We start from the raw sequence: 24,924 nt of genomic DNA, 5'->3' as shown, positions 1-24,924 counted from the left end.
AATGAGGCTGTGAATGGATGAAGAAGAGGGAACAAAGCGTGAGATGGAAGGGGGTGACTTGTCAAGTCTCACTCAGCCAGTTCTGCTGAGAACCTAGCCACTACCTCTGTAAGTGTCAGTACAGTACAGAGCGAGCTGGGTGGAACGCTTTCCTGGGATTGTTTTATTTCATATGCTAACCTCAAGTTCTAAGGAATTTTCAAGAATCCGGTCCTCTCTCCAGTGGGCTTCAAGGGCAGAAGCAATAGTAGAAACAGCTTGTGAAACAAAGGTTATGAAGCCGTTCATTGTATGATATATTTAGAAAGTGTACATTGCAGACTTGGCTTCAAATCCTGGCTTTCCCGATTAAGCAGCCAGCGATTTGGGGACCAGTCTTGTCACCTGGCCGAAGCCTGTTTCTTTAAGTATATGTGCAGGCGGGCATGAAGACAACAGTGCGTGAAGTTAGCGCCATTTCACCAGGTGCCAACACGACACCCACACACAGGAGATAAATCTTATATTGTAGTTTTATCTTCTGTTCCCCGTAACTCTACTTCTTGACTTATTTTGTTCTTTTTCCTCGTTTTCTTCCTGCTTTATCTCCCCATCTTTCTCATCTTAGTGGGTGGTGATACTCATATTAAGCACCTAGTTTGAATTTCATGGGAAGAGAGGAATTAGTGGTACTTACAAAGCAGCTTCCTCTTGGATTAGAAATGCAGGCTTCGCAGCTTCCTCGCCCAGCTTTTCAAGAGCGTGTTCTGGAACACTGCTGGGTCACAAGGTCATGCTAGGATAACATGCTGGGATGGAGAGAAAGAAGAAGAGTTTCGAGGGGAGAAAATTTAAAAGTTAATTGAAGGAAACAACTTGGTCACTGAATTCCCTTTCAGTCTTTGGTCATTTGTTGGGGGAACTGTAGGTTTCCCTTAGCAGATCACCTCACGACTTCCAAATGAGACAAATCTGAGAATAGAGAGCAAATCCCTGGCAGGGAATTGGGGAGAGGGGGTAGGGTATGCAGAGGGGGCTGCCCTCACTCCCATCCTTGGGCATTTTAATTCTGAAATATCCTTGGCAGCTGAAACCACTGTGAGGCTCAGTCCTGGGCTAATATCAGCTCTGTTATGGGCGTGCAGAATCTCCTCCTCACTGGTTCTGTTTTACTGGCTGTTTCTTTGGCCCGACTCTGTCCACACACACACAGAGGCACACAGTCAGAGAACAGTCCAGGCAACTCTTGTGCCCTTTATGGATTGTCCTTAAGTAACAAATATGTGACATGGGTCTCTCTTATTTTTAAAAGAAGCTTGAATGTTTCTCTGTTGAATCACTCTTTATCACAGGTGACTTAACAGCCAAAATAGTTTATTTAAGATGTTACCTTTGAGCAAGATGAGAGCCCATAAAGAACTAGCACGGCCTTGGAAAGCAACTGGAAATAGATTCAAACCTCCCTGAACTCAGGCACCAGCTCCATCCAGTCATCTGGTCAACCTGTGTTTCCTGGCTGCCTTGGTGCATTAGCAAATGTTGAGATTGCTGGTATTCACTTTTTGCACATTCCATCCTGGCTTTTCTCAACAGAATTTTTTTCCTTTCTTTTTTTTTTTTTTGAGGTTTAGAAAATTAGAGATAAACTTTTCTATATTTTTCAGCACTTTGTGCTCCTCCAAAGAATAACATGGTTAAATCATGTATGACCTTAACATTCGTCAAAATTAGTCTAAATCAGCTTGCTGACTGCATGCCAATCTCCAGAGCGAAATCTGGAAAATAAGCGACTTATTGTTTTATGCTTAGTGATGTTGTGGTATCTGTCCCGACATGTTAAGGGCCATAGATCGAGGTCTGCGGTTCCACCAGGGTCATAAATGCAACTCCAGCTGCAAACACATGTTCCCCTGGCATGACGGACGTGCAGGACTGACCGCGGTTTTGTCTTTTCGCAGGCTATGGCTTTGTAGACTTTGACAGTCCGGCCGCGGCACAGAAGGCGGTAGCGTCTCTCAAGGCTAATGGCGTGCAGGCCCAGATGGCCAAGGTAAGAGTGGTGTTGAGATCCTGATTTTTTTTTCTTCTGCGATCATGTATCTTTTCCATTGCTGTGAGCTGAGTTAGGGTGGAGTTTAAGACAATTTGGATTATATTTACTTGTTAGGGAAAATAGGAAACCCCATAATAGACTTGGCCTGGAAGAATCTGGCTGGTTTATTTCATTGATTTGTTGCGTATATCTATTAATACGCTCTTTTATTATGGTAAACCCATTAGCGATTTAAGGGTATCTGTGAAGCTCTGTGTTACCCCAGACAAGAGGAGTGTGTGTATGTGTGTGTGTGTGTATGTGGGGCGTTTACCAGCAACCAGTTTAGAAGTAGTTCAGTTCTCAGCAAGATGTCCTTGATAAACTGCGTGCTGAAAAATCGCTCATGCTGATGCTGGAGAGAGCCAGTCACTAAATGATGAGGCGGCCTGATCTGTGCAGGGAAGTGGCTTTAATCAAAGTTGTCTGTATTGCTGGAATTTCATTTTGGCCTTTACAAATAGAGTTCTCGTAGATGCCAATTTCCTAGGTATTACGAATTTTCAATATGCTTTTGTTGTTTTGTGAGACAAGTAGACTGGGACTTCCTACCTGAAATTATGATGCGTTTTTATATTGAAGAACGTAAATAAAATGACATAATGGTTTTGTATCCTGATTGCAGTGGTAATTACAAGAATCTATACATATGATAAAATTAGATGGAACTGAAACATATTGTAAGTATGATGTCAACTTCCTGGTGTACGTTCCTTACAATCCTGAAATGATGTAGGAAGGATACAGCCTTTGGGGAAACCCAGTGGAGGCTACATGGGGTCTCTCTATACTACCTTCCTATAAGTCCATGACTATTGCCAAATAAAAAGGTTTTTAAAAAATCAGTTATAACCTATGAGTGCTTGGTACGTGTTCGTTTTTAAAACAATGGTCATTATGGAATTATTCACACGCAGCTTAGACTTTTTGACTTTTATTAGTGAATTTGTTGATTTCTGAAGTCTCAAAAGCTAGATGGAAAAGCCAGCCGATCTGGAAATCCAGATTTAATGCATTTAGACCATATTCATGTATAGCCTTACTCTTTGCCATTCCCACCAAGGGCTGAGTGATACTGACTTACGCTGTCAAGTTGGGGTCATTTGGATTTTATTATCATTGCTAAAATCCTCTGACGACATTTTCCAGTGTCAACACTGGAAGACTAGAGGTGGGGTATTTGGTTTCCTTCATTTTCATTTGTTGTCCAGCAAGCTGATAGCACCCACCCCTGTTCACCTTCTGTTCTGGGTCACTTCCCCTATAGATTACTTTGGTGGACATGGCCCTTTATGACCCATTCATTGTTTTTTCAAGGTGGGAGAAATTGGAACTCGAAATCTCTCAGCTGTGTACCGTATTTCTCATCATGATTGTGCCTGGAAGTTTTGAATTTGGTCATGAACTAAGATTGATGAAGTTAATACTTGTAGTTAATAAGAGAGTCACATACATGCCTTGGGTTAAAGGTTGCTTGTCAAAAAGAGTCAAGTCACTTGGCAGCTGAAGTAGAGGCGTCTTATACCCAGCAAACACATGGTAAAATACAGCCGTTGGGTTGATGCAAAATACGAGCCTTGAATTTTGACTGGAAGGCAGTACCTATTGATAAGAAAATGATTATAAAAAGGCTTAAGGAAAAACCTTGTTATTGGAATATCTTTGATCTGCTCTGCCGATAAACTATGAAATTTTGGAAATGGCTAGATTGTGGCAGTTTAGGAATAATGACTGCAGTCTGTATAACCTCCATTCTTTCAAATATTCCCAGTATATATATATATATATGTGTGTGTGTGTGTGTGTGTGTGTGTGTATATATGTGTATGTATATGTGTGTGTGTATATATACACACATAATACATATATATATATATGTATATATAGTGTTACTTGTTGGATAAAAACCATCTTGCACAACAGGAAAAGAAAGTAGTCATTGATGTTATAACTACGGAGCAGCCATTGTGAATATTTTCCCCTGTTTCTGAGCATTCTGGTTCTCAAGGAATCCCTGCATGTCTCCGTCTCTCTCACCCTCTCTTACACACACACATACACACTCACACACACACACACACACCCCAGTCACAGTCATCTCACCCAGACAGGAAGCCATCAAAGGGAAAGTATTTTAAAGAGCTTCTAAAAAATGATGAATCATGGTCCGCATTTTGACCCTTGTCTGTGACCGAGGTACACATTAAGGGGCTTCCAGCCGGGACGTTTAAGGGCGCTTACTTTATTTCTGGAGTTGCTTAAAGATCTCTACCTTATCAGTGATGCTGTATGTGAAGGGGACTCTTGTTCCCCGTTCCCTCACAGATTTTGAATCTGAATCCCAGAGCTGTAGCTCCTCATCTGCCTACTGGAAGACTTTCAGCAGTAAATGACTCTGTAATCTAACTACCCAGAAGCAAATAAATAGCCTCCCTTTGACAATGAAACGGAACAAGCCTGACCACCTGTATTAGCAGATTTCTCACTGAGCGACTGGATTTCATGGCCTTTTTTTTGCCTTTGTCCTGGTGATAACTATTATTTATTACCATATAAACCTGCAGTCTGCAGGGTGCGAGAAACTTGCACTGTATTTTTTGCTATTTACACATCCCCTGAATGGCCGCCTGCATCCTTGTTCTCATCAATATCCTACTATGCGGGCTGCGATGCAACATTTTAGTGACCCCAGGATTTTGAAGCAAAAATGCTACAAAATAACCGAGGTCCCCACTAGCCACCTGGAGCCAACATGAACCTCTCTGAGCGAATCGCTTTATTTAGCTAATGTATTCCAATGTGTGCATATGAAAAATTCAACTGTTGTGTCATCTAAGAGGAATTAAACAGTAAGTCATCCAGTAAGCAGTAATTGATTAATAATGTATGACCGTTAACACAGACTAACATCTTCCGTATACTTGCTGTTCTGCCAAAAACGGTTTTTAGGGATCAAAGGATATCTTTCTTTTAGGAGAGCAGATTTAAAATATTTTATTAATACATAGCGGTTAAGAGCACTGGTGTGGAGGTAGATAAACTTGACCTTGAATCCTGGCTCTGATACCACCTGGCTGTGTGACCTTGGCTAGGTTATTTAAATATTGCTGAAATTCTCCAATAATAATACTTAGATTATAGGACTGCTGTGATAATTAACTAAAAAAAAAAGGAATTTAGCATAGTGCTTAGATGATAGTAAATTCAATAGATGTTACTTACTCAATGAAGATTGCTATGAATTAAATTCAGATTTATTACTAAACTTTCTATAAAGCCTGGTGTATGCCTTAAGTGTTAAATAAAAAAAAAAACAGTTTCTTGAGAAACACAATAAAGAGATTCAGTCAACAAACGTTTTTATTGCTTCCTAAGGGCCAGGCAACTGTGCTAGGTGTTGGAGAATCGAAATTGAATAAAACTTCTTTCTTATTCTGAATTTTTAGCATGTAGTTTATCCCTCAGGACTGTCACGGCTCTGGATTAGGAATATTGATGGCTGCTGTTCTTGCCAGCTTCAGGGTGTTTAGAAAAAAGTCACTGGCCAATTATTATTAACATCATTTTCACTGCTCTGCTTCCACCATGTCTAGCAGGCTGTCTGGTGTCCAGGGGTCACTACAGGGGTGGTGTCTGCTGGTAAACCAGCCCCACAAGACGCTTCTCAAAGGCTATCCTGTAGGAAGGAGAAAGGCATTGTTCAAGGGAAATTTCAGCAGGTGATGGGAAGATGTTGCTTCCTGTGACTGGGCGGAAGTCAATCAGTGCATGTTACAAGGGCAAGTGCTTTCTTGGGATTCTGTTATCCCAAGAATAATGTCCATGTGGGGTTTGCTTTTTTTATTTGTTTTGTTTTGCGACAAGATTAAAGGATCAGAGAAGCCTGTGAGAGCATCATTTTGTCTACATCACAAAATGGTCCGAGGAGTATAAGAGCTGTAGCCTGGCAGTTAGGTGGGAGTCTCTTTCACTCTCCTAGGTCACATTTATGTTGAGTACTTAATACGTGCCAAGACTGCTCTGCAGTCTGAAGACATAGCATTGAACCAAACTCACCAATTTATAAAGATCATACTCTACTGTTTTAAGGCAGAAAATAAGCAAAGAGATGTATCAGGCAGTAAGTGGCTCAAAGACAATTAAAACTGGTTAGGGATACTAAATAAATAGGAGGTGAGGATGGTGATTGAAGGTGGGACCAGGATGCATTTCAGATAGAATGGTCAGAGGAAGTCTTTCCCATGAGGTGACACTTGAACAGAGATCAAAAAGAAACAAGGGTCCCATTTGTTTATTTTTGCTTGGGAACTATATTCAATACTTTGTAGTAACCTGGAATGGACAAGAATATGAAAAGGAATATATGTATGTATATGGATGGCTGGAATGAACCATGATGCTGGACACCAGAAATTGACACATTGTAACTGACTATACGTCAATCAAAAAAATACTGAAAAAAGGAAACGAGGGAAGTAAACATACTGTATTTCAGAGATTGTTATGAGCAATGTCTATATTGATTTCATTAAAGAAGCTCTCCCAGGATGCAGAAGAACAAAATTACCAGATCATAAAAAAGATGAGCGAGGATATGATGGACACAGAGACCAGAGTGGAGATTCAGCACAATGACTGGTATGCCTTCCAGAAGAAGCGAGGGTGGCTGAGACCAAAGCGATAACCAGATATGTAAATGGAAGTCATCTTTCCAGAGCTGATGCACCCTCCTTTCAGGGAGATTAAAGGAATTGACCAAATTCCAAGCAAAATGAAAAGACGTGATATCTACAGATGTTTGGGGATTATTCAAGTAGTTAAAATAAAAAAAATACAAACATCCATGCAAGGGGGAAAAAAGCTTAGTTAATTAAACAGGAAACAAAAATTAGCTCTTTTTGTATATTTACTATAGGGTTAAAAATCAGAAGGCAACGGAGTAAAGAAGACTGGTTGTTGAAGCTGAGACCCTAAAATCACATACTCGGCCTTCTGGATGAAGCCACAGAAAGGCTATGAAGTTGAAGTTCAAAAGGCTGACCTCCATACATGTTATTAATGTATATTATACAACATACCTAGTGATTACCTCACTTAGTAAATATACTTAAATTCAAATTTGATAAACTAGAAAAGACACGGGCAGACAAGTCACCGATGAAGAAAGACACATGGCCGATGACGTTATAAATAATCATAAATATCACTAGTAACAAGAGAAATGTAAACCATAAACAAGATGCCCTTCTTTTACTATTAAATTTGCAACGATTAAAACAAATAAAAGTATAAGATTTGAGCAAAGTTACTGATTATTGAAATGCAAATGGGTTTGACTTTTCCAGAAATTACTTTGTTGAATTTTACTTACTCATTTCTGTCTAGAAATCCAGCTTTTAAAAAGAAAAATCCAACATACAGAACAAAGCCTACTGTAGCATTAATTTTCAGTGCGAAAAATCTGAATGGTATCAAATAGCCAAGAGTATCCTGGTAGACACAGTCCTTGTAGAAAAGTCGTTTGACAGGAGATGGCAAATCTAGAAAATGCATCTACTAAAGTGGTATTATTGTAGCATATTAAATCTTAAGAGAAACACACTCTGAGTTCTAAGGAAACCCCTAAATGCTAAGTAGAAGCTTCCTGCTGATTCGTTCTGCTCCAAACTGCTCTCACCCTAACCAGCCGAGGTTCTCAAATTTTAATGGTTTCACCAGCAGAATTACACTCATACCCTGTTAGCTTTCCTTTTTTAACACGTTTCCCTTTGCTTGAAACTTCTGCTGCTTTCTCAGATGGATCTGACCAAAAAACTACAGATAGAGAGTGTTATTATATTTAGATGGGGAAATGGTCCATGGATTAATGTCTGAAATGTGCAGTCTTGGCAATCAAGGCTCACCTCAGCATTTGCTGGGACACAGGAAACCAGCTAATGGCTGATAATGTCCAGGAAATTAGTAACTCGTGCATATGGTAAGCGCTCTGTTCCCAGCCAAATGATTTGTTTAACTGATGGCTGGAGTTCTCACAGGGCCTGTTAGTGCAGTGGAATAGTTGGGCTTTATTAACAGGACTGTGTGTTAGTCCTTGTTTTTCCCTGACTGAGGAATTTCACCGTAACATACAACGCAATGGGAACGTGTTCACCCAGATGGTCAAGTTGTTAAAGGCGCCAACAGTCTTTACTCCAAAAGGAATTTTTTTCTTTATTGAGGTATAGTCAGTTTACAATGTTGTTTCAATTTCTGGTGCACAGCACAATGCTTCGGTCATACATGAATATACATATATTCATTTCCATATTCTTTTTCACCGTGAGCCACTACAAGATATTGAATATATTTCCCTGTGCTATACAGTATAAACTTGTTTATCTATTTTAGATATACCAGCTAGTATCTGCAAATCTCACACTCCCAGTTTATCCCTTCCCACCCACCTCCCTCCTGGCAACCACAAGTCTGTATTCTATGTCTGTGAGTCTGTTTCTGTCTTACATATAAGTTCATTTGTCTTTTTATTTTTTTAATTCCACATATGAGTGATATCATACGGTATTTTTCTTTCTCTTTCTGGCTTTAATTTTCACTTAGAATGACATTCTCCAGGACCATCCATGTTGCTGCAAATAGCATTATGTTATCATTTTTATGGCTGAGTAGTATTCCATTGTGTAAATATACTACAGCTTCTTTATCCAGTCAACTGTTGATGGACATTTAAGTTGTCTTCCATGTCTTGGCTATTGTAAATAGTGCTGCTATGAACATTGGGGTGCAGGTGCCTTTTTCAATTAAGGTTCCCTCTGGGTATATATGCCCCCAAAGGACCTTTTTATTTTAACACTCTTATCATCATAGTTTTCTTATAACACGGTTCTCTTAATCAGTTAAAAATTCTGTAAAAGTAATCAGTACTGTCTTTTAGGTATGAGAGAGATAAAATCAGACATCACTTGTCTGAATGTCCTCTTCCTGTCTGTTAATTTTGTCAGTGATGGGGCCGATTGGTTACGATCCATGGTTTGCCTTCATTGATTTCCTATAGAGCATCAGGCCAGCTTTGCACTGTGTATTTTCATGTACATAGTGTTTCATTTACTCTCCACACCCTTCCCCGCCTACTCCCGTTCCATAGTTTTCCTATCGCCTTCAAGTCAAAATTCAAGGGTCAGCTCCTTAGGGAGATCTTAAGGTTATCGCAGTCTGTGTCACGCCCCTCTTTTTATATGTTCTTGTAGAGCCTTCTTCAGTTTCATAGACTCAATGTTCAGAATTTGTAATTTAAATTTTATAAGGGAGACAATTGGATACTGTCCCTCTCCCGCTCCAGAGTATAAAATCCATGGTTGCAAAGACCATACCGATTCCTCCTGCCAAAGCGTACCTTCTGAAGCAAGCACAGCCCCTGTCTGGCAGGTAGCAGGTGGTAGGAAACATCTGTTGGATGAAAGAAATCTGTATGTCAGTTGTTCTTGCCCCAGTTTCCCAAGCGAAGAAATTAAAGCTCAAAAATTCAACCTAACCAAGGGCAGACCTGGATCCTATCTGATGTCTGACTTCGAAACCATTACCATCCTGGGGGTTTTTGACTTGGGTAAAAAGAGGAAAGCATGGCAAAGGGTATCTTTCTTTTTCTATCAAAACCCAACTCTACTAAATATTCACCATTTCTCTGTATAGTCCTGAGCCCTGATTCTCTACCAGAGGTATCGTTTTCCCCGCACTGGGACCATTTGGCAATGTCTGAAGCTGTTTCCAGTTATCATGTCGAGGGTGGAGGGAGGGTGCTGCTCGCACCTGCTGGGGTCCTAGGGTGCCTGAAGGGGTCCCTCCCCTCAATGTTGGCCACTTAAGCCAGTTCCCTTCTTTCTTTCTTCCTTTCTTCACTGACTCTCTCAATATATCTGCGTAGAGTGCCTAGTATGTGGAAAACCGATGGTGAATAAAACACGGTTCCAGTGAGAGTAAACTTACAGCCTGTAGGGAGGTGCCAATAAGGAAATAGGTAATTAGTATATATGGTAAACAGTTATCCTAGAGGTACAAAGGCCAGATAGTAGAGACAATGTATTTCATCTGAGACGCTCTGGAATGCTGTCTTGGAGAAACGAGCATCTAAGCTAACATCTGAAGGATGCTTTGGAGCTGTAGTTCCTACCTGCAATTTCTAGAAACAGTTTTGGTTGTCTCAGCTGTAGCAAGGGCTGGTCACTAGTATCTGCAGGGTAGCTCTAGGTTAGGATGCTGTGGAACATCCTACGATGGCCAGAATGTTACCCCCGCCCCCACACACAGCAAGGAATTACTTGGTCCAAAATACCGATAAGGCTGAGGCTGAGAAACCCCATTTTAGAATATAACACCAGCTCATTGTGCTGTCATCACTGTATTTTTAAAATCCAACTTAATTTTGTGGTCCTCAGTCATTATTTTTCTAAATTTGTCATTGGCAATAAAATAATACATATCCATTTATCAATCATCTATGATGTTTCATTCTTGCAAGTGACAAGAAGCTATGTGATTACTCAATGGAAACTAATTAAAATTTTGATATCTTTAGTGACATGTTATACTTAATAATGATTTATCATGCCGCCTTCCTTTTGAATCTCTGTCACAGTCCACTTGTAAGCCTCTAGAACACTTCCGTTTTCAGTCTAGTCCTGTGACCACACTCTCCTTGAGGCCACAGCCCACATCGGAGTCAGTCTTTCAGATTCCCCTTAGGGCTCTGTGCATGGCGGGCTGTCAGGTTTTCACTGGCCAGCTCCAAGCAAGTAAATTCTCTTGGAGAGGCTGAGCAATTCATTCTGCTGAAAAGTAGAAATCAGTTGATTAAAATACTCCTTAGACCACAGTACCTGCAAATAGGCCCAGAGGATAAAATTTTGATCACTGAAAATTCTTCCAATTAGAATTCAGAAACCATGTGTGATTAAGCTCCTTCTGGATAATTGTCTACGGATGTTAGAATTTTTTTTTTCAGAAGATGCCTCTGATTCTTTATTTTTTTAGATCCATCTCGGTTGTTGGAGATCATTAGTTTGCTAGGAGGGCCCTAGAAGAGTTGAAATTTAATTTACCTACCAGCATATCTCTTTAAAAGGGATAGAAAATGATGGTAAATTAAAATTTAGGTGTTTTCCGATATCTTTTGGCATATCAACAATGCAGACATACTCTCCCAAAATAAGGCAAGAATAAACCTTATAAGGAGTTTATTTCCTTTTTACTTCCACGTGGATAACTTGATTCTGAGTTCTTTTCCCTGTCTACGTGCTACTTTCCCGTGGCTGGTTTTTATAACTTACATTGAAGATTATGATTCTATTTCTCCTCTAAATATTTTTAGTGTAATATTTATATTCTGCTTATATTTTCGTAAATTGTTTATCCTCCTTTACTCTTCCTTCTTTGAAATGCAATCTGGGGAAAACACATTGTGGATTAAGTGGAGCAGCTGTGCAAATTGCACATTTTCAAGATGAAGAAAAAGAACCCGAAAAGGACGACGAATGTTTGATTGTTGGTGACGTTGACCTGACCGTAAAAGGGTCAGCGCACCAGCATGAGGATGCAGGGCAAGTTTCAGTACAGGCAAGCCCTCCTCTCTAGGCTGCTGTACATTTCACTCTACGGAATAAAATTGTGGAATTTTATAGGCATGCCTTTGAGCGTTCCAGAACTCTAAGTGAAGTCAATTCGTCAGAGCTCTGTGTTGCTGTTCACCCTGATGAGTCTGGATTGTAGGGTGAGTTGGGGGATCATCTCTGGGCCTCGTGTACTTCATGACCCTCACAGAGGAGGAAATGGGGTTAAGATTGGATGCAGATGACGACAAGGTTTAGCCAATAAGGAAGTGGAAGTGAGGGATGTTGAAGTGAGGGATGATGTCACGTTGCTTCCCAAGTTGAGGAACTAGTGAAAATAAGACATGATGGACATCCTTGATCTCAGCAGTTCAAATTCTGCAAAGGGGAAAAATAGTGCGGCTTTCTCCTCCCTTTCCCGTATATTCTCCCTAATTGAGTTTTGAGTGGACATAATGCAGGACGTCTTGTGCAAGCCCCAGTGATGTATGTGCTTTCACACGAATGCTGCTCACATGCTCATTGCCCTTCCAGAGGTTTGGTAATGACTGCCTAGGAGCTGGTCTGCTCCAGCAATTTAGATGTGTTATTATATGATCTTCTTTCTGTTTGCCTCTCTTTTTGGCTTTGTTAAGATACGAAGTAAGGCAGGTTTTGTTTTTGGTGCTTGGTAATGTGCAGGTGTCTCAGGAGTCAAGATACTAGCTTTGGCGAAACTCACCATTTTTAAAGTAAGTAGGAATTGTGCCGAGTCATGTGTCAGTACTATGAGGCTGTGAATTACCTGTCTCTGATTGATATCTTTGCTTTGTATAATGCTAAATTAGATCACAGGCGACTGTGTTTTCTCTCTCAGTTTTTGTTCAACACATTCTCAGTGATGCTATTTCACTCCTTTCGGGTGACTGTGTAATTGATGGTTAAAGACTGTATTGTTGGGACCCGACTCACAGCGTGGCATGTGCCAGTGTACATAGATCAGGACTTGGCTTGCAGGCTCATAGACATTCTGGCCAGGGCATTTTCACTCCGAAGAGTTTTGTTCTCAAGCGTGTTTCAGTGTGTTTAACTTCCTTTGATCATCAATCTAAGTCTAACTGGAGCCTGGAGTTTTCAATAACACATAGATCTTATATCAGAGCTAGAGTTGGAGATGCTTTGCTCATATCATAAGAATCCATCCTCAGACTCTCAGAGTACAAAGCATCTATGAGAAGCTGCTACATGTAATTTCTTACAATATCTAGGGCTGATTTTATGAGCAGAGCCTTGACTGTATTGTATGTATGCAATCTAAGATCACAACGAGGCATAAATGGACATGAGACTGTTTCTGAATTTTTCTGAACCAATCCTTTTCTTCTTGTTTATTTATTCTTCCATCTTCTAGAGCTCTCTTGCAGACGAATGTTGCTAATGCCAATGTTTAATCAAAACACGGGCGAAAACATTCTATCCATCAATGTACTATTTCTTCCTTAAATTGGGGAAAAAAAACTTCACTATATCAACGTAGGGCAGAATTCTGAACATGAAACACAACCTTTCCATACTATGCAATGCAAGCAGTAAATAAATCATACAAGATAAAATCAATTTTAAAAATCTGAAAGAGAAAAAAAAATCACATTTTTTTCACAGCTTGACTCAACATAAATATTCTATTAAAGTCTGTGTGCTGAGATGTGTTGAAAAATGCCGATTATCCTTTATGGGATTCTGGAATTGCAGCATTGGATACATTTCCAAGACACTGTTAATTTAACCTGTCAATTTATTACAGGTTTTTGAGATATTTATGAGTACAAGATGTAAATGGTGAACCATTAAATTTTTAATTTAATTTAATTTCCAGTCCCCTTTTATTTGCTATACAATTGGCAAAAAGGACTATCTATTTTTAGTTTTCTGAATTTTGAAGTTTTTCCCAAACACCTTTTAGTAAAGAAATAAAGAAAATTTAAACCTTTCCATTTTTACTTCACTTTCAGAAAATTCATATCTTACCCTTGTATTTTTCACATCATTCTATGCCTGAAGTTACCAATCACATTATATTAGAACTGAAAATTATTTAAAAAATTATTAATAGCTTTAAATATCATACTCATCAATTTTAGTTTAATATTTATTTACAATCTTCACCCCTTGCTTCTGGTTTTATGGGAAAGATAAACTTTGTTGAAAAAAAAGTGCATATACGCATCTCATGTATTTTTCACCTTTATTTTAGAATTTTTTAAAACATACACAAAAGCAGAGACAATAGTATAATCATATACTATAAGGAAATTTAACTTGTTGATCACTTAATTTTAACATTTCTCCTGCTGTCAGTCCTGTTTCATCCAAACTCTTTTTCAGTTTCCTCACATCCCAGACGTCATAACACATTCTCTCTAAATATTTCACCATTTATCTCTGCCAGTTGAGGATTTGCATAGCCCCATGAAACCACCTCCCGCCCCAGATTGAGGTATTTTTTTAAAAGTTGTTGTAATTTTTGTGGAAATATTTTAATAAGTTTGATAGAGCACCCTCAGTTAAAATCGAATTTAAATCTTCTTAGTGAAATGGTTGAGAATTACTTGGAAAAAAATGACTTAAAACGAAGTGTGCCACATACCATTACGCATTTGTCAAAACCCATAGAAGCTACACCACCAAGAGTGAACCCTGATGTAAACTATGGACTTTGGTTGATAATAATGTGCCCATGTTGGTTCCCCGATTGTACCAAATATGCCTCACTGATGAGGGATGTGTGGGTGGGCAGGGCTACGTGGGAACTCTGTATTTTCTGCTCAATTCTGCTGTAAACCTGAAACTGTTCTAAAAAAATTGAAGTCTATCAAAAAAAAAACCTAAGTGCAATAACACTAACGGAATATTATAGGATGCATTTCGTCTTAACATTCTTAGCTTCATTGTTTCAGAGTCATATGCTGTTTTCTGTCAAGACTATACGGTTTTGCAGAAAACTGCCCGGGTTAATCCCCTTGGGTCGGGTGTTTGGTTCTGCTGGGCTGCTGTTTGGATGACAAGGATGTATTTTTTCACTTCCATGCGTCACCCACCTAAGTTTTTGATACACAATTAAACCGCAGGAAGCTGCTGAGGCTAGGAGAATGTCGTCAAGGCCAGGAGAGTTGAACACGCTCACCCAAAATATGTAGGGAGGGCTCTTCTTCAGAATAGCAGAGAGGCAAGAGGTCCAGACAGGGCCTGAATCAGCGCAGAGATTCAGTGTGCTTAATGCTGTGTTCCCCGTGTGTGCTGGTCCCTGCTTGGTGTTCCTTGCTTGGGTTGGGGAGAAGGTTAGAAGACAGCCAGGAGTCTTTTCTGACGCTTCTCTGATAGAATGCTTGGGTTATGTGTTTTTAACATGTTTCATGCCTACTCTTTACATGCGGTGTTCACGGTAGCGTTGGTATCAGCGGATCCCTTGCATCTCAAAGAACTCTGTATGTCTCAGGACCCGTTGTTTTTATGTCAGACCTGCTGTGGATGGATGCCTCTGAAAAATATAATAAAAGTGGATCCAGAAAGATGAACTAAAAGAAAGCAGAGACATATAAAATACATACTTCATCTTATTATTACTATTGGTTTTAACCTACTTCAAACTAGTCTGTCAAATTGCTGTCCGTTTTCCAAACCTTGCTCTGCATTTTTGTTCCTTATCTCTTCTGAGACAGGCAGCAAACATTTTGTGTTGTGTTGTCCAGCCCGCACTGGATTGTGTCCTGTAAGCAGAGGTGATGGTCATAACCTTGAACTGCCAGTTTGGCATCGTCCCTGACCAGTAAGCCCAGACCCCAACCAAAGATCGGGAGAGCAGTCCTGGATGCCCCCTTACCTGTGCCAGGTTTTTGCTGGGCGGCGAGATGATTCTAGGGGTCCTGGAAGAGGAGTCAGGGTAACCAGTGGGTCTGGGAGAAACTTGTCAGGAATGGGGTGGAATGGTTCGTTAAGAAACTGTGTTCCAAATGTCCTGGCAGGATTCCAACATGTTAACAACCAGTGTAAGCAAACACACCCCACACCAGTGCCTATCAGTACCTTCATCAGATTGAGATGATAGTAAATATGTGTTGAGTTAATGGGTGACTGAGTGAATGAGGTTTGTAAAAAGGGACACGTCTCCTTTAAACTTTGTACCAGTGGTAACTCTGACACCCAAGTAAGATGTGTGTTTGTCAATGTCAGGACACGAAGGGCTTTCTTTCTAATTCAATGTAACAGGACCTAAACATAGAAAAGGGGACGTGGATCACTGGGGAACTCGTGTCCATGTGCACGTTTGCTTTGAACTCCCGTGGACCTCTTCTCTTTACCTGACCTCCTCCTCTCTGCATGTTTGCAGCTATAACAATTTGGTTTTTTTCTCATAAGCAGAAATTTTCACTTAAAAAAAAATCAGATTGACTTGGAATCCAGGCTGGGTCTAAAAGAAGTTCTTTGTAAAACTTTATAAGTATTTTCTAGGTGATTTTCTTTATTTTCTTCATCTGAGGACAACCACCAAGGTGGATATGGAATATTAACTGATGAAGGTGGGTACAAAATCCATGTGGACCTTGTCATTCATACATGAACTGTCTGGACTAAAAATGACAGATCAATGCGCAAAAATCAGCTAGCGGACAGAGACGAAATTAGAGAAGACTGGATGCCCACGAGAAATAGACAGTGTACAGCAGTCACCAAAATCTGTCATGTTCCTTCTCAAGTCTGGGCTTATGCGTAAGATCTGCTCTTACCACCCACCCTTACCCTCCTCAGTGGAGTCATGCAAAACCGTTTTTCAGATCTCTGTGCAGGTGACACTTCTTTCAGGACCACTTTGAGGGACAGTGCCCCCGCCCCCGTTCAGTTATGCATCCCTTCCTCCAGTCTTCCCAGCCTCCTCCTGTAATTAACTATCCTGTCAAATGATGAAAACATTTGCCATTGACTCTTTACTTCTGATCTCTCCGTAGTATTAGCCCCACGTCTGGCATATAAGGGCTCAAGAAATATGTGCTGACTCATAAAATCAATGAGAGGTTGTCGATCTATTAATGAGCATTCAGAAACCAAACAGCCTGATTTTAATTTCCTGGAAACCACTGCCTCCCGTCCCCACTCGTGCTGAGCACAGCTGTGAACAGAATGTGGCATCCTACTCTGGAAGGAGAATTTACGCATTCCGGTGGGATTCTATGCATATAGTTTTTAAACCTTTCAAGAACTAATGTTTCTATGCACCTGTTTTCTGCCCTACATCCCTGACTTTTCTGCCTTTCTTTTGGGAAAAAAAAAAAGATTCCATTCTTCTTCTTTTGTCTGTTTAATGGGATTTGTCAAGTCTTGGGTGCGGACATGTTTTGTTTCCTGAGTAATGAGATGCTTCCGTCTGCGAGAGGGCATCTTGTCCTGTCCCATGTGAGACCTGCCAAGCCAAACGCGCACTGGAACACCAAACATGATGCCTTGTGTGTTTGTCGGCTGTGTGATCTCTTTCTGAAAGCCAAACGCAGCACAATGACACATTTTACTGGTTGTGAACTTTACCTTCTGTTAATGTGATTGAAGCAACTGGAAATGGAAATTGCCAGGGTGATTCACAAGAAGCCCTGTGAAACTGGTGACAGCCCAGGTAGTAAAAACCAGTTTAGAAGGCACATTCCTCAAACCTGAGTTTTATTTGGTAAAACACCCTGGTGCCTGACCTCTCCCAAAACAAACCAAAAAGGAGTCGTTTAGAGGTCCCTGGCTGAGATTATAAACAGCAGCCTGATCAGATCCGGCTGTGTTCTGCTCACAGTCTGTGACAGAAGGCATAAGCGCACCGAGCAGACAGCTAAATGACTGGCTATTTCGATGAGGTAGATGTGTATTTTATGAAACTGCATACTCTACAAAGCAGTAAAAAGCCAATCTTACGTGCTGGAAGGACCTATCGGTATTGAGTAAATCAGAATCTTCACGAGTTTGTCATTCAAGTTCATCTTTCAAGGCTGGAGCTAAAGAGCTCTCATCTCTTCGGCAGCTTTAAATTTCAGGGTGGAAAGCCAGAGGGGTTCCACGTGCTGTGTATCAAAGCATATTTTTAGGGAGTGCATTTTCTATGTAAAAAATTGACGTTTCTTCTGTTATGAAATACAAAAATGCCCTCATTCCTCACCCATCCCCCGAGGGGCTCCCTTTGTATACCCGCAGACACTTCCTGTGTGTGTCCAAACACAGGCGTGGCCTCTTCCTTCCCCAGTGTCTACACCAGAGAGTCAGGATAACTCAGGGGTTTTGAGTGCAAGGTCTTGCTCCTGGGCCTCACCTACCAGCTGTGTGACCTTGAACGTGTCACTGACCCTCTCTTCTCAGTTTCCCCATTTCCTCCCTTGTAATTTTAGGATGATTCTAATACCTGTGTGATAGCGTTGCTATGAGGATTAACTGCTACTGTAAGTTTAGAAGAATGGCTGCCGTATTAACAAAGCATTCAAATGTATTGATTATTTCTGTTACTATTATGAATAGTAACATAACATCTATTTAAATGAAAGAATGAGAAGGAGCATATATGTATGTAAACAGATGTTTGCATATGTTTCTGTATTGATACATTGTGTTCCTGTAGACACCTGTCAGCATGTATCCAGGACACATTGTCATGTTAGCATATGTACATGTTTGTTTATAGTCACTGTATAGAATTCTATTTTGTGGATATACCATAATCAATTCATGAGTCATTCTAGTGATGGATATTTAGATTTATTCCAATCTTGTGCTATGACAACATTGTCATAGCATCTTTATTTGTATATGATCATGTTCTTATAAAACTTTAGCCGTAGGATAAATAAATGGAAGTGGGTCCAAGGGCATATACATTTAAAATATGCGGTGTCAATGACAGATACACTATAAAATTTTGCCAAGTCTTTCTTCTACCAACAGTATGAGGAAGTGGGCATGTAGGAGGGAAGGGTGTAGCTCTAGCGATAGAGAGAATGCTTAGCATGCGTGAGGTCCTGGGTTCGATTCCCAGTACCTCCTCTGAAAATAAAGAAAGAAGTAAACCTCATGACCTCCCCTCTCCAAAATAAATAAATAAATAAACTCGATTATCTTAAAAAAAAAATCAGGGGAAGTTGGCATGTGAGGGAGATGTTTTGAAGACTCTTCATTTAGGACCTAACATTAAATTTAAAAAAAAAAAAAAGAAGCAGCTTGTGAAAAAGACACAAGAAAGAAGCAGCTACACTGGAGTTGACGAAATTTATTTCCGTGGTAGCATAGGATTGCTTTTGCTTCTTTGAGTCATATATCATAGACCAGGGCTGAAGTGAAGAATCACCATCCCAAATACAACTTCACTGAAATCCAGAAGCAACATGGTGAACGTTTCCAGTCTTACTCTTTTAAGGCTGTATAGTAAGTGATCAGGTTAGTTGTATAGTGTGTGTGTTGTAATTATCAGGGAAATTGACTCGAATCAGTTTCCTGTCCTCCCCTAACCCACCTTATGGGCACCGAGGCCCCCTCGGTGGCTGTGTGAGCTGGACAGGACACCGTGCTCCGTAGCTCCCTGTGCAAGACTGACACTCTATTGTCTCCATCGTGAAACTCTTCACAAATTTTGCACAAGGAGTCCTTGGTGTTTGTTTTGCACTGGGCCTCGCAAATGATACAGCCAGTCATGGTTAGCCATCACTAAGTTCCCTGTTAATGAGGCTGGCTCGGTTGAAACACAGTCAGCACATTTGTTTGTTGGGAAATGCCTCATGGCTGTGCTCAGACCTTATTTCTCAGAAGATGCGCAAATTAAGGTCAAACAGGATATCGGTAAAGGTGTAGCAGCCAAATGCTTGATACAGAGCTCAGAGAAAACAATTATGAATGAGACTTCGATACAGATCCGTTTCAAAGGGATCCTATTTCCTGCACAATCAAAAAGTCTTGCATTTATATAAACCAATATCCTGTGAGACTGTGGTAGGATATCGCTAGACACAGACAAAATTCTTCTTCCATGGCAAGTGTTAGGTCAAATGGGAGGGTGCTCATTTTGTGCTGAAGACGTATGCTTTACTGATCGAGGTGTCCCAATTTAACAACGAAACTGAAGCTCAGGAAAGTTAGTGCTTCTGTTCAGTGACACTGACATGGGAAACCCATCCTGAACTTGAACTGAGTCCATGTTGCCGTCTTATCCTCCCCCGGTCCAGACTTTCCTTCCACGTTTTCATAAATGGTTCTAACCGGAAGCCATTGCCACCGTAATACTCTGTGATTGGGTTCCCCTACCTGGTATTGAAATCAAAGGCAGTTAAATATGGGTTTTCCAACCAGCTGTGGAAGAGGAGGGCTGCTCCCATCCTGAGATGAGACCGCTTGGCTGCAAGCCTGTGACCTTCTTCTGTGACCTTGAGAGCCTCTCGGGGTAAGGGCTTGCCTTGCTTCACTGTAAAATGAGGATGATAAAAAAAAAAAAAACCCAGATCATAGAACATTTCTAAGATTAAATGAAATTATCTATACCTGAACCATATTCAGCACCAAAAAAAAAAAAAAAAAAGACTACTTAAAACAAACAAACCAAAAAAAAAAAAAAAAGTTTCACATAAATGGCTTTTCATACATTTTATTGATACAGTACAGTAGATCTATTTTAAACAAAAATTTATGTTTTTAACAATATATCTGATAGCCTAGGGTTAACAGAAATATAAAAAAACATCAACTAAATTATTAAAGTCTGGTTTTTTCATGATGTATAGTAGTTTGTGCACATTTGTATTAAGTGTTCCGATACTATGAGAAGTGCTTAATTGAAGTAGCTGTAAATCACCATGGTTGATTGACACTTTAGAATATATGTAGTATATTAAATTCCCTACACCGGTATTATGTTGGATGAAGAGAATGGCCATCAGCTCACCTGAGCTTGAGTTGGTGGACAAAGTACCTACGTTTTGGGGTCACAGAATTTTCTTTAGAATGTTTGTTTTATTATAGTAAAAGATGTTCGAGATCAGTTATTCCAGAATCTTCATTTATAAGTGAGAAAACTGAGTCCCAGAGTCATTGTTCAAGGGTTGAATGTTGGGTCACCCGAGAAGGTAATGAGAATTTTTATTCAAAGCTCGAGGCGTTGTTGTCAGGGAGCGATTTGGACGACATCGAGCTGATGGTCATGTCAGCGATGAGTATAAAGCTCTGTCACTCTGAATTCCGTGCTGAGTGGCCAGAGATGGTCCACAGGCCATGGCAAAATCCGTGAGACCCCACAAATCAATTTTTACTTTCTTCTACCAGTTCCTCCTGTAAAGGAGAAGCCTCTCTTGTGTCTTTATTTCTGACTCGTTTTAATTTGAAACACCATAGAATGATGGGAGAAAACGATACATTTCCAAATGAGCAATAGAAGTACTGGCTTTGGGGATTTTTGAAGTGGGAGGTTAGGGAACTGAAGCCCTTCGACCGAGGGAAAGAAGGATTAAGCAGCTGCAGAAGACCTGGTTCCTTTCAGTGCTCACGGCGAGTCAAGTTCACGACAAGTGCAAGGAGAACATGAGAGGCCCATGAGGGAGGGATGTGTAGGGACATCGAGCCAGCTCTCTGCTCTTGCCATTGGCTTTTTTAAAGCCAACATCATTGAAGTATAATTTACGTACATTGAAGTATGTAACTTACATACACTGAAGTATATAATGTATGTGTAGTCTGTACGGCATATGTTGGAAATGTACAAAGCAATGTGTTTCGACAGGTGTCTGTGACGGTGGGCAGCCCCACCATCACACGAGGCACAGCTGTGTCCTGCGCTCTCCTGCGCCCTGTCCTCATTCCCTGATGTGCTACAGGCTAGACTTGACCTTGAAGCCTAATAACGGTACCTCTCCTGAATCCCCAAATAAGCTAATCTGCTATTTCCCTAGAGAGTTTTTTTTTCAAATCAGTATATTTGCTTTCTGTAGTCCTGGGAAAATAAATAGAATATATTTCATAGTTAATTGGCCAACTTTACTTAATAACTGGAAACAATTAGGTAGGAGAAACAATATTTAAAATTTAGAATGTGTGGTAGTAAAGCCAAAAAAAAAAAAAAAAAACACTAGGTTTTTTTACTATTTAAAATCCAAGCTGAGTTATGGGGAAAATATTCTGGTGGAGAAGTCCCAGGAAGACCAATTTTTAAACCAGAGCTCCTGGATTCCTGGAGATCTGTCAGGGGTAAAAGTCAGTTTCATTTTCTCCGTGGGTCATGTCCAAGGGCGGTGGGAGGGTGGGGGGTTGTGGGCGTGGATCACTGAACTGGTGAAAGGAGGAAGGTTGGAAGTCAGGGGAGAACCCATCGAGGTCACTCACAGGTAATAATCTTGAAAATTGAGGGGCTGAAGGAGATGGAATGTTCTTGTAAGACCACGCTGCCTGTTAACGACACAGGTGTAATGCTGGAGAGAGCCGGTCTCAGTGCCACCTCCAACACCAGCGCACGACACGGTGCGTCTCCCAGCCTTGCTAACCCCATTTGTGTGATTTGTAAAGTGGGAATGATACTCTCCACATTGTAGAGTCGGTTTAATAGTTAAATGAGTTCATGCATATTAAGTAGTTAGAACAAGTCAGCCACAAAACAAGAATGTATGTGACTTTTTTAGGTGTATAAAGCTGAAAAACTGCCAATGCTGAACAATGGCGGTAGAGGTTCGAATAGGTGCACCTTTGGGTGGAGGGTAATGGCTGGGAAGGGGAACAGAGGCTCCGGTTTTTTATCCGGGGGCGGTGTCGTGTGTGTGTGTGTGTGTGTGTGTGTGTGTGTGTGTGTGTGTGCACGCGCGCGTGCATGTGTGTTATTACTTAAATAACGCAAGCCGCTCTTTTATGTTATTCAGGCAGGGAAGATATATTCATATTTTCTTGTGCGAAGCTGTAAGACTGCCTCAGACTTTTTTTTTCCCCCAAGTACACTGGTTACCTGTTTGGTGGGGGGGGAGTTTGGAGACAAGGGTGGGGGCTTTTCACAGAACACCTCCTATAACTTTTTAACTTTTAATGTATATAAATGTTTATATATTCTGGAGATTAAGCCTTTGTCAGTTGCATCATTTGCAAATATCTTCTCCCATTCCATAGGTTGTCGTTTTGTTTTGCTTATGGGTTCCTTTGTTGGGCAAAAGCTTACGAGTTTAATTAGGTCCCATTTGTTAATTTTTGCCTTTATTTCTAATGCCTGGGTAGACTGCCCTAGGAGCACATTGCTAAGAAGAAAACATAGGCAAAACGTTTCTCGGACATAATCTGTGAAAGTGAAAGCTGGGCATAGGAAAATAAACTCACACGTGCTCTGAACCCTGAGGAAATGCTGCTATAAGTTAAAATAAGGGTGAATAATGGTGAAGAGATAGTGAACAGTCCCAAAACACAAACGCTGTGTATGCCAGTGCAAGAGTGAATTTTATATCTTTCCTGGCCACCAGGAAATTTTGTCACCTAAAGTGGGCCCTTTGGACTTGCAGGTCATCATTCTTAATTTCTATTGACATTGGTTTGATTTACACATAGACGTGCCCCTTGTTAGCAATTCTAGGGTGTAACGCAAACGTTTTCATACCTTCCAAGTTACGTATGTCATGTGATTGGCTGTTTTCCAGTGACTTCTCTGTATGATTTTTGAAACAGTCTTTTATTTTTGCTGCTAATGATTTCTCTTTCATCTGCTCAAGTTAACAGCCTACGTCTCACTTTCCACTGACGCCAGGTATGAGTTACCAGTCACCTTGAGTCATAGCGACAACAATGTTCGAGTCTTATCATTAGGATAAAGTGCCTGGGCCAAGCCTGTTTTTCTTTAACTGGATTGTCTACAGTATAAATGCTGTGCAAAGTCAATTAACAGAAATAATTGTAAGTGTATTATCTTTATGTACTTGATTTCCGTATCTGTGTTTAAACGCAGTGTGACTTAATTTAAAACCTTTTCGACAAATCTCTTAAGTTAGCTTCAGCATTCTTTAAAGGACTTTCATTTAGGGAGAAAAAAAGAAAGATGCTTAATGAACTTTTTTTCCTAGAGATGTTTGTTAACAGGTCATCCTAGGAGCCAGTCCCTGGCTATTTTGAATTAATAATATAAAGCAACTGGTTTACCCTTTTTTTAAAGACATCGTTGTTTTAGGGAATTAAATTGGGTGGCTTTATTTGTAATTGAAATACTGTGATGAACTAATTATTATTATTATTATTATTATTATTTTAAGTGGTAGTAAAACACAAATCAATTATTTTCATACCTGCATGTATCTATCAAGTCTAAGAAATTTAATACTGCTTATTTTTAAATGAAGCGCTCCCTCTTAAGCCCACAAACATACCCGGGGTACCCACAGCGGTTAGGCTGCTGGAAAATGTTGGCCCATGTGAGAGTTAAGCCAGTGTCGTCTCCCTGAAACTCTGGTCCTTGTCTCGGTGAGCCTTCTGGGGTGCATAGAACTTACTGGAAACATAAATCTGTAGGTACTCATGTAGTGATAAATACCAGACTTTAAAAAATTTTAAATAATCTCCATTTCAGAAGGGTGCTCAGGGATCAGAGGGCAAGATTTGGGCTCCTGACTGTCATGAACTCTGTAGATTCGTTTTGATGGTCTTTATGTCATGAGTCAAATCATAAACACAAAAGGCAGGGGTTGTATCCATAGACAGCCTACAGTATTTTGTGTTAAACCCTTCAGTGATTGTGACTAGAGTTTCACCTCCAGTAACTGGGAAGGACAAACTAGAACCTATCAGAAAAGGCTTCTGACAACTTCATATCAAGTTCTGGAGTAAAAATAACATTTGTTTTGTCCAAGATTAAGGTTGCCTGGATCAAGCATTCTACGTTGTTGTGACAGTAAAAAGTCTGCCCTGTGCCATTTTTAAAAGAAAGGAAGAGGGGGTGGGTATAGCTCTGTGGTAGAGTGCTTAGCATGCACAAGGTCCTGGATTCAATCCCCAGTGCCTCCACTGAAAAAAAAAATTAAATGAATAAACTTAATCGCCTCCCCTGCGGAAAAAAAAAAAAAAAAATGCTTTGAAAGAAAATCTCTCCAATAACAGAGGGAATCTGGAAGACACATCACTCACTTATGAAAAATAGAGAACATACTTGATGGAAACAGCTCCAGTCTTGAAGTGGGGATGCTGGGTCTAGCTTTGGCTTTGCCGCAGCGAAACGTAGATACACGTGTAGGACATCTATTGCTGCACAAGGTCCGAGAG

General features: G+C 40.3%; 1 protein-coding gene across 4 annotated transcripts in view; it reads left to right on the top strand.

Moving 5' to 3' along the window:
• RBMS3 (RNA binding motif single stranded interacting protein 3) overlaps positions 1-24,924 on the top strand; it is a 919,284-nt gene that overhangs the window by 564,869 nt on the left and 329,491 nt on the right. For all 4 annotated transcript variants that reach the window (XM_031469805.2, XM_031469816.2, XM_064496809.1 and 1 more), the window contains one exon: positions 1,938-2,029. In XM_031469805.2, coding sequence (XP_031325665.2) covers positions 1,938-2,029 — 92 coding nt within the window. The remainder of the gene's footprint in view (positions 1-1,937; positions 2,030-24,924) is intronic.

The sequence above is a fragment of the Camelus dromedarius genome, chromosome 17 (genome assembly GCF_036321535.1).
Source record: "Camelus dromedarius isolate mCamDro1 chromosome 17, mCamDro1.pat, whole genome shotgun sequence".
Lineage (NCBI taxonomy): Eukaryota > Metazoa > Chordata > Mammalia > Artiodactyla > Camelidae > Camelus > Camelus dromedarius.
This window is presented reverse-complemented; position numbering and strand designations above follow the sequence as displayed.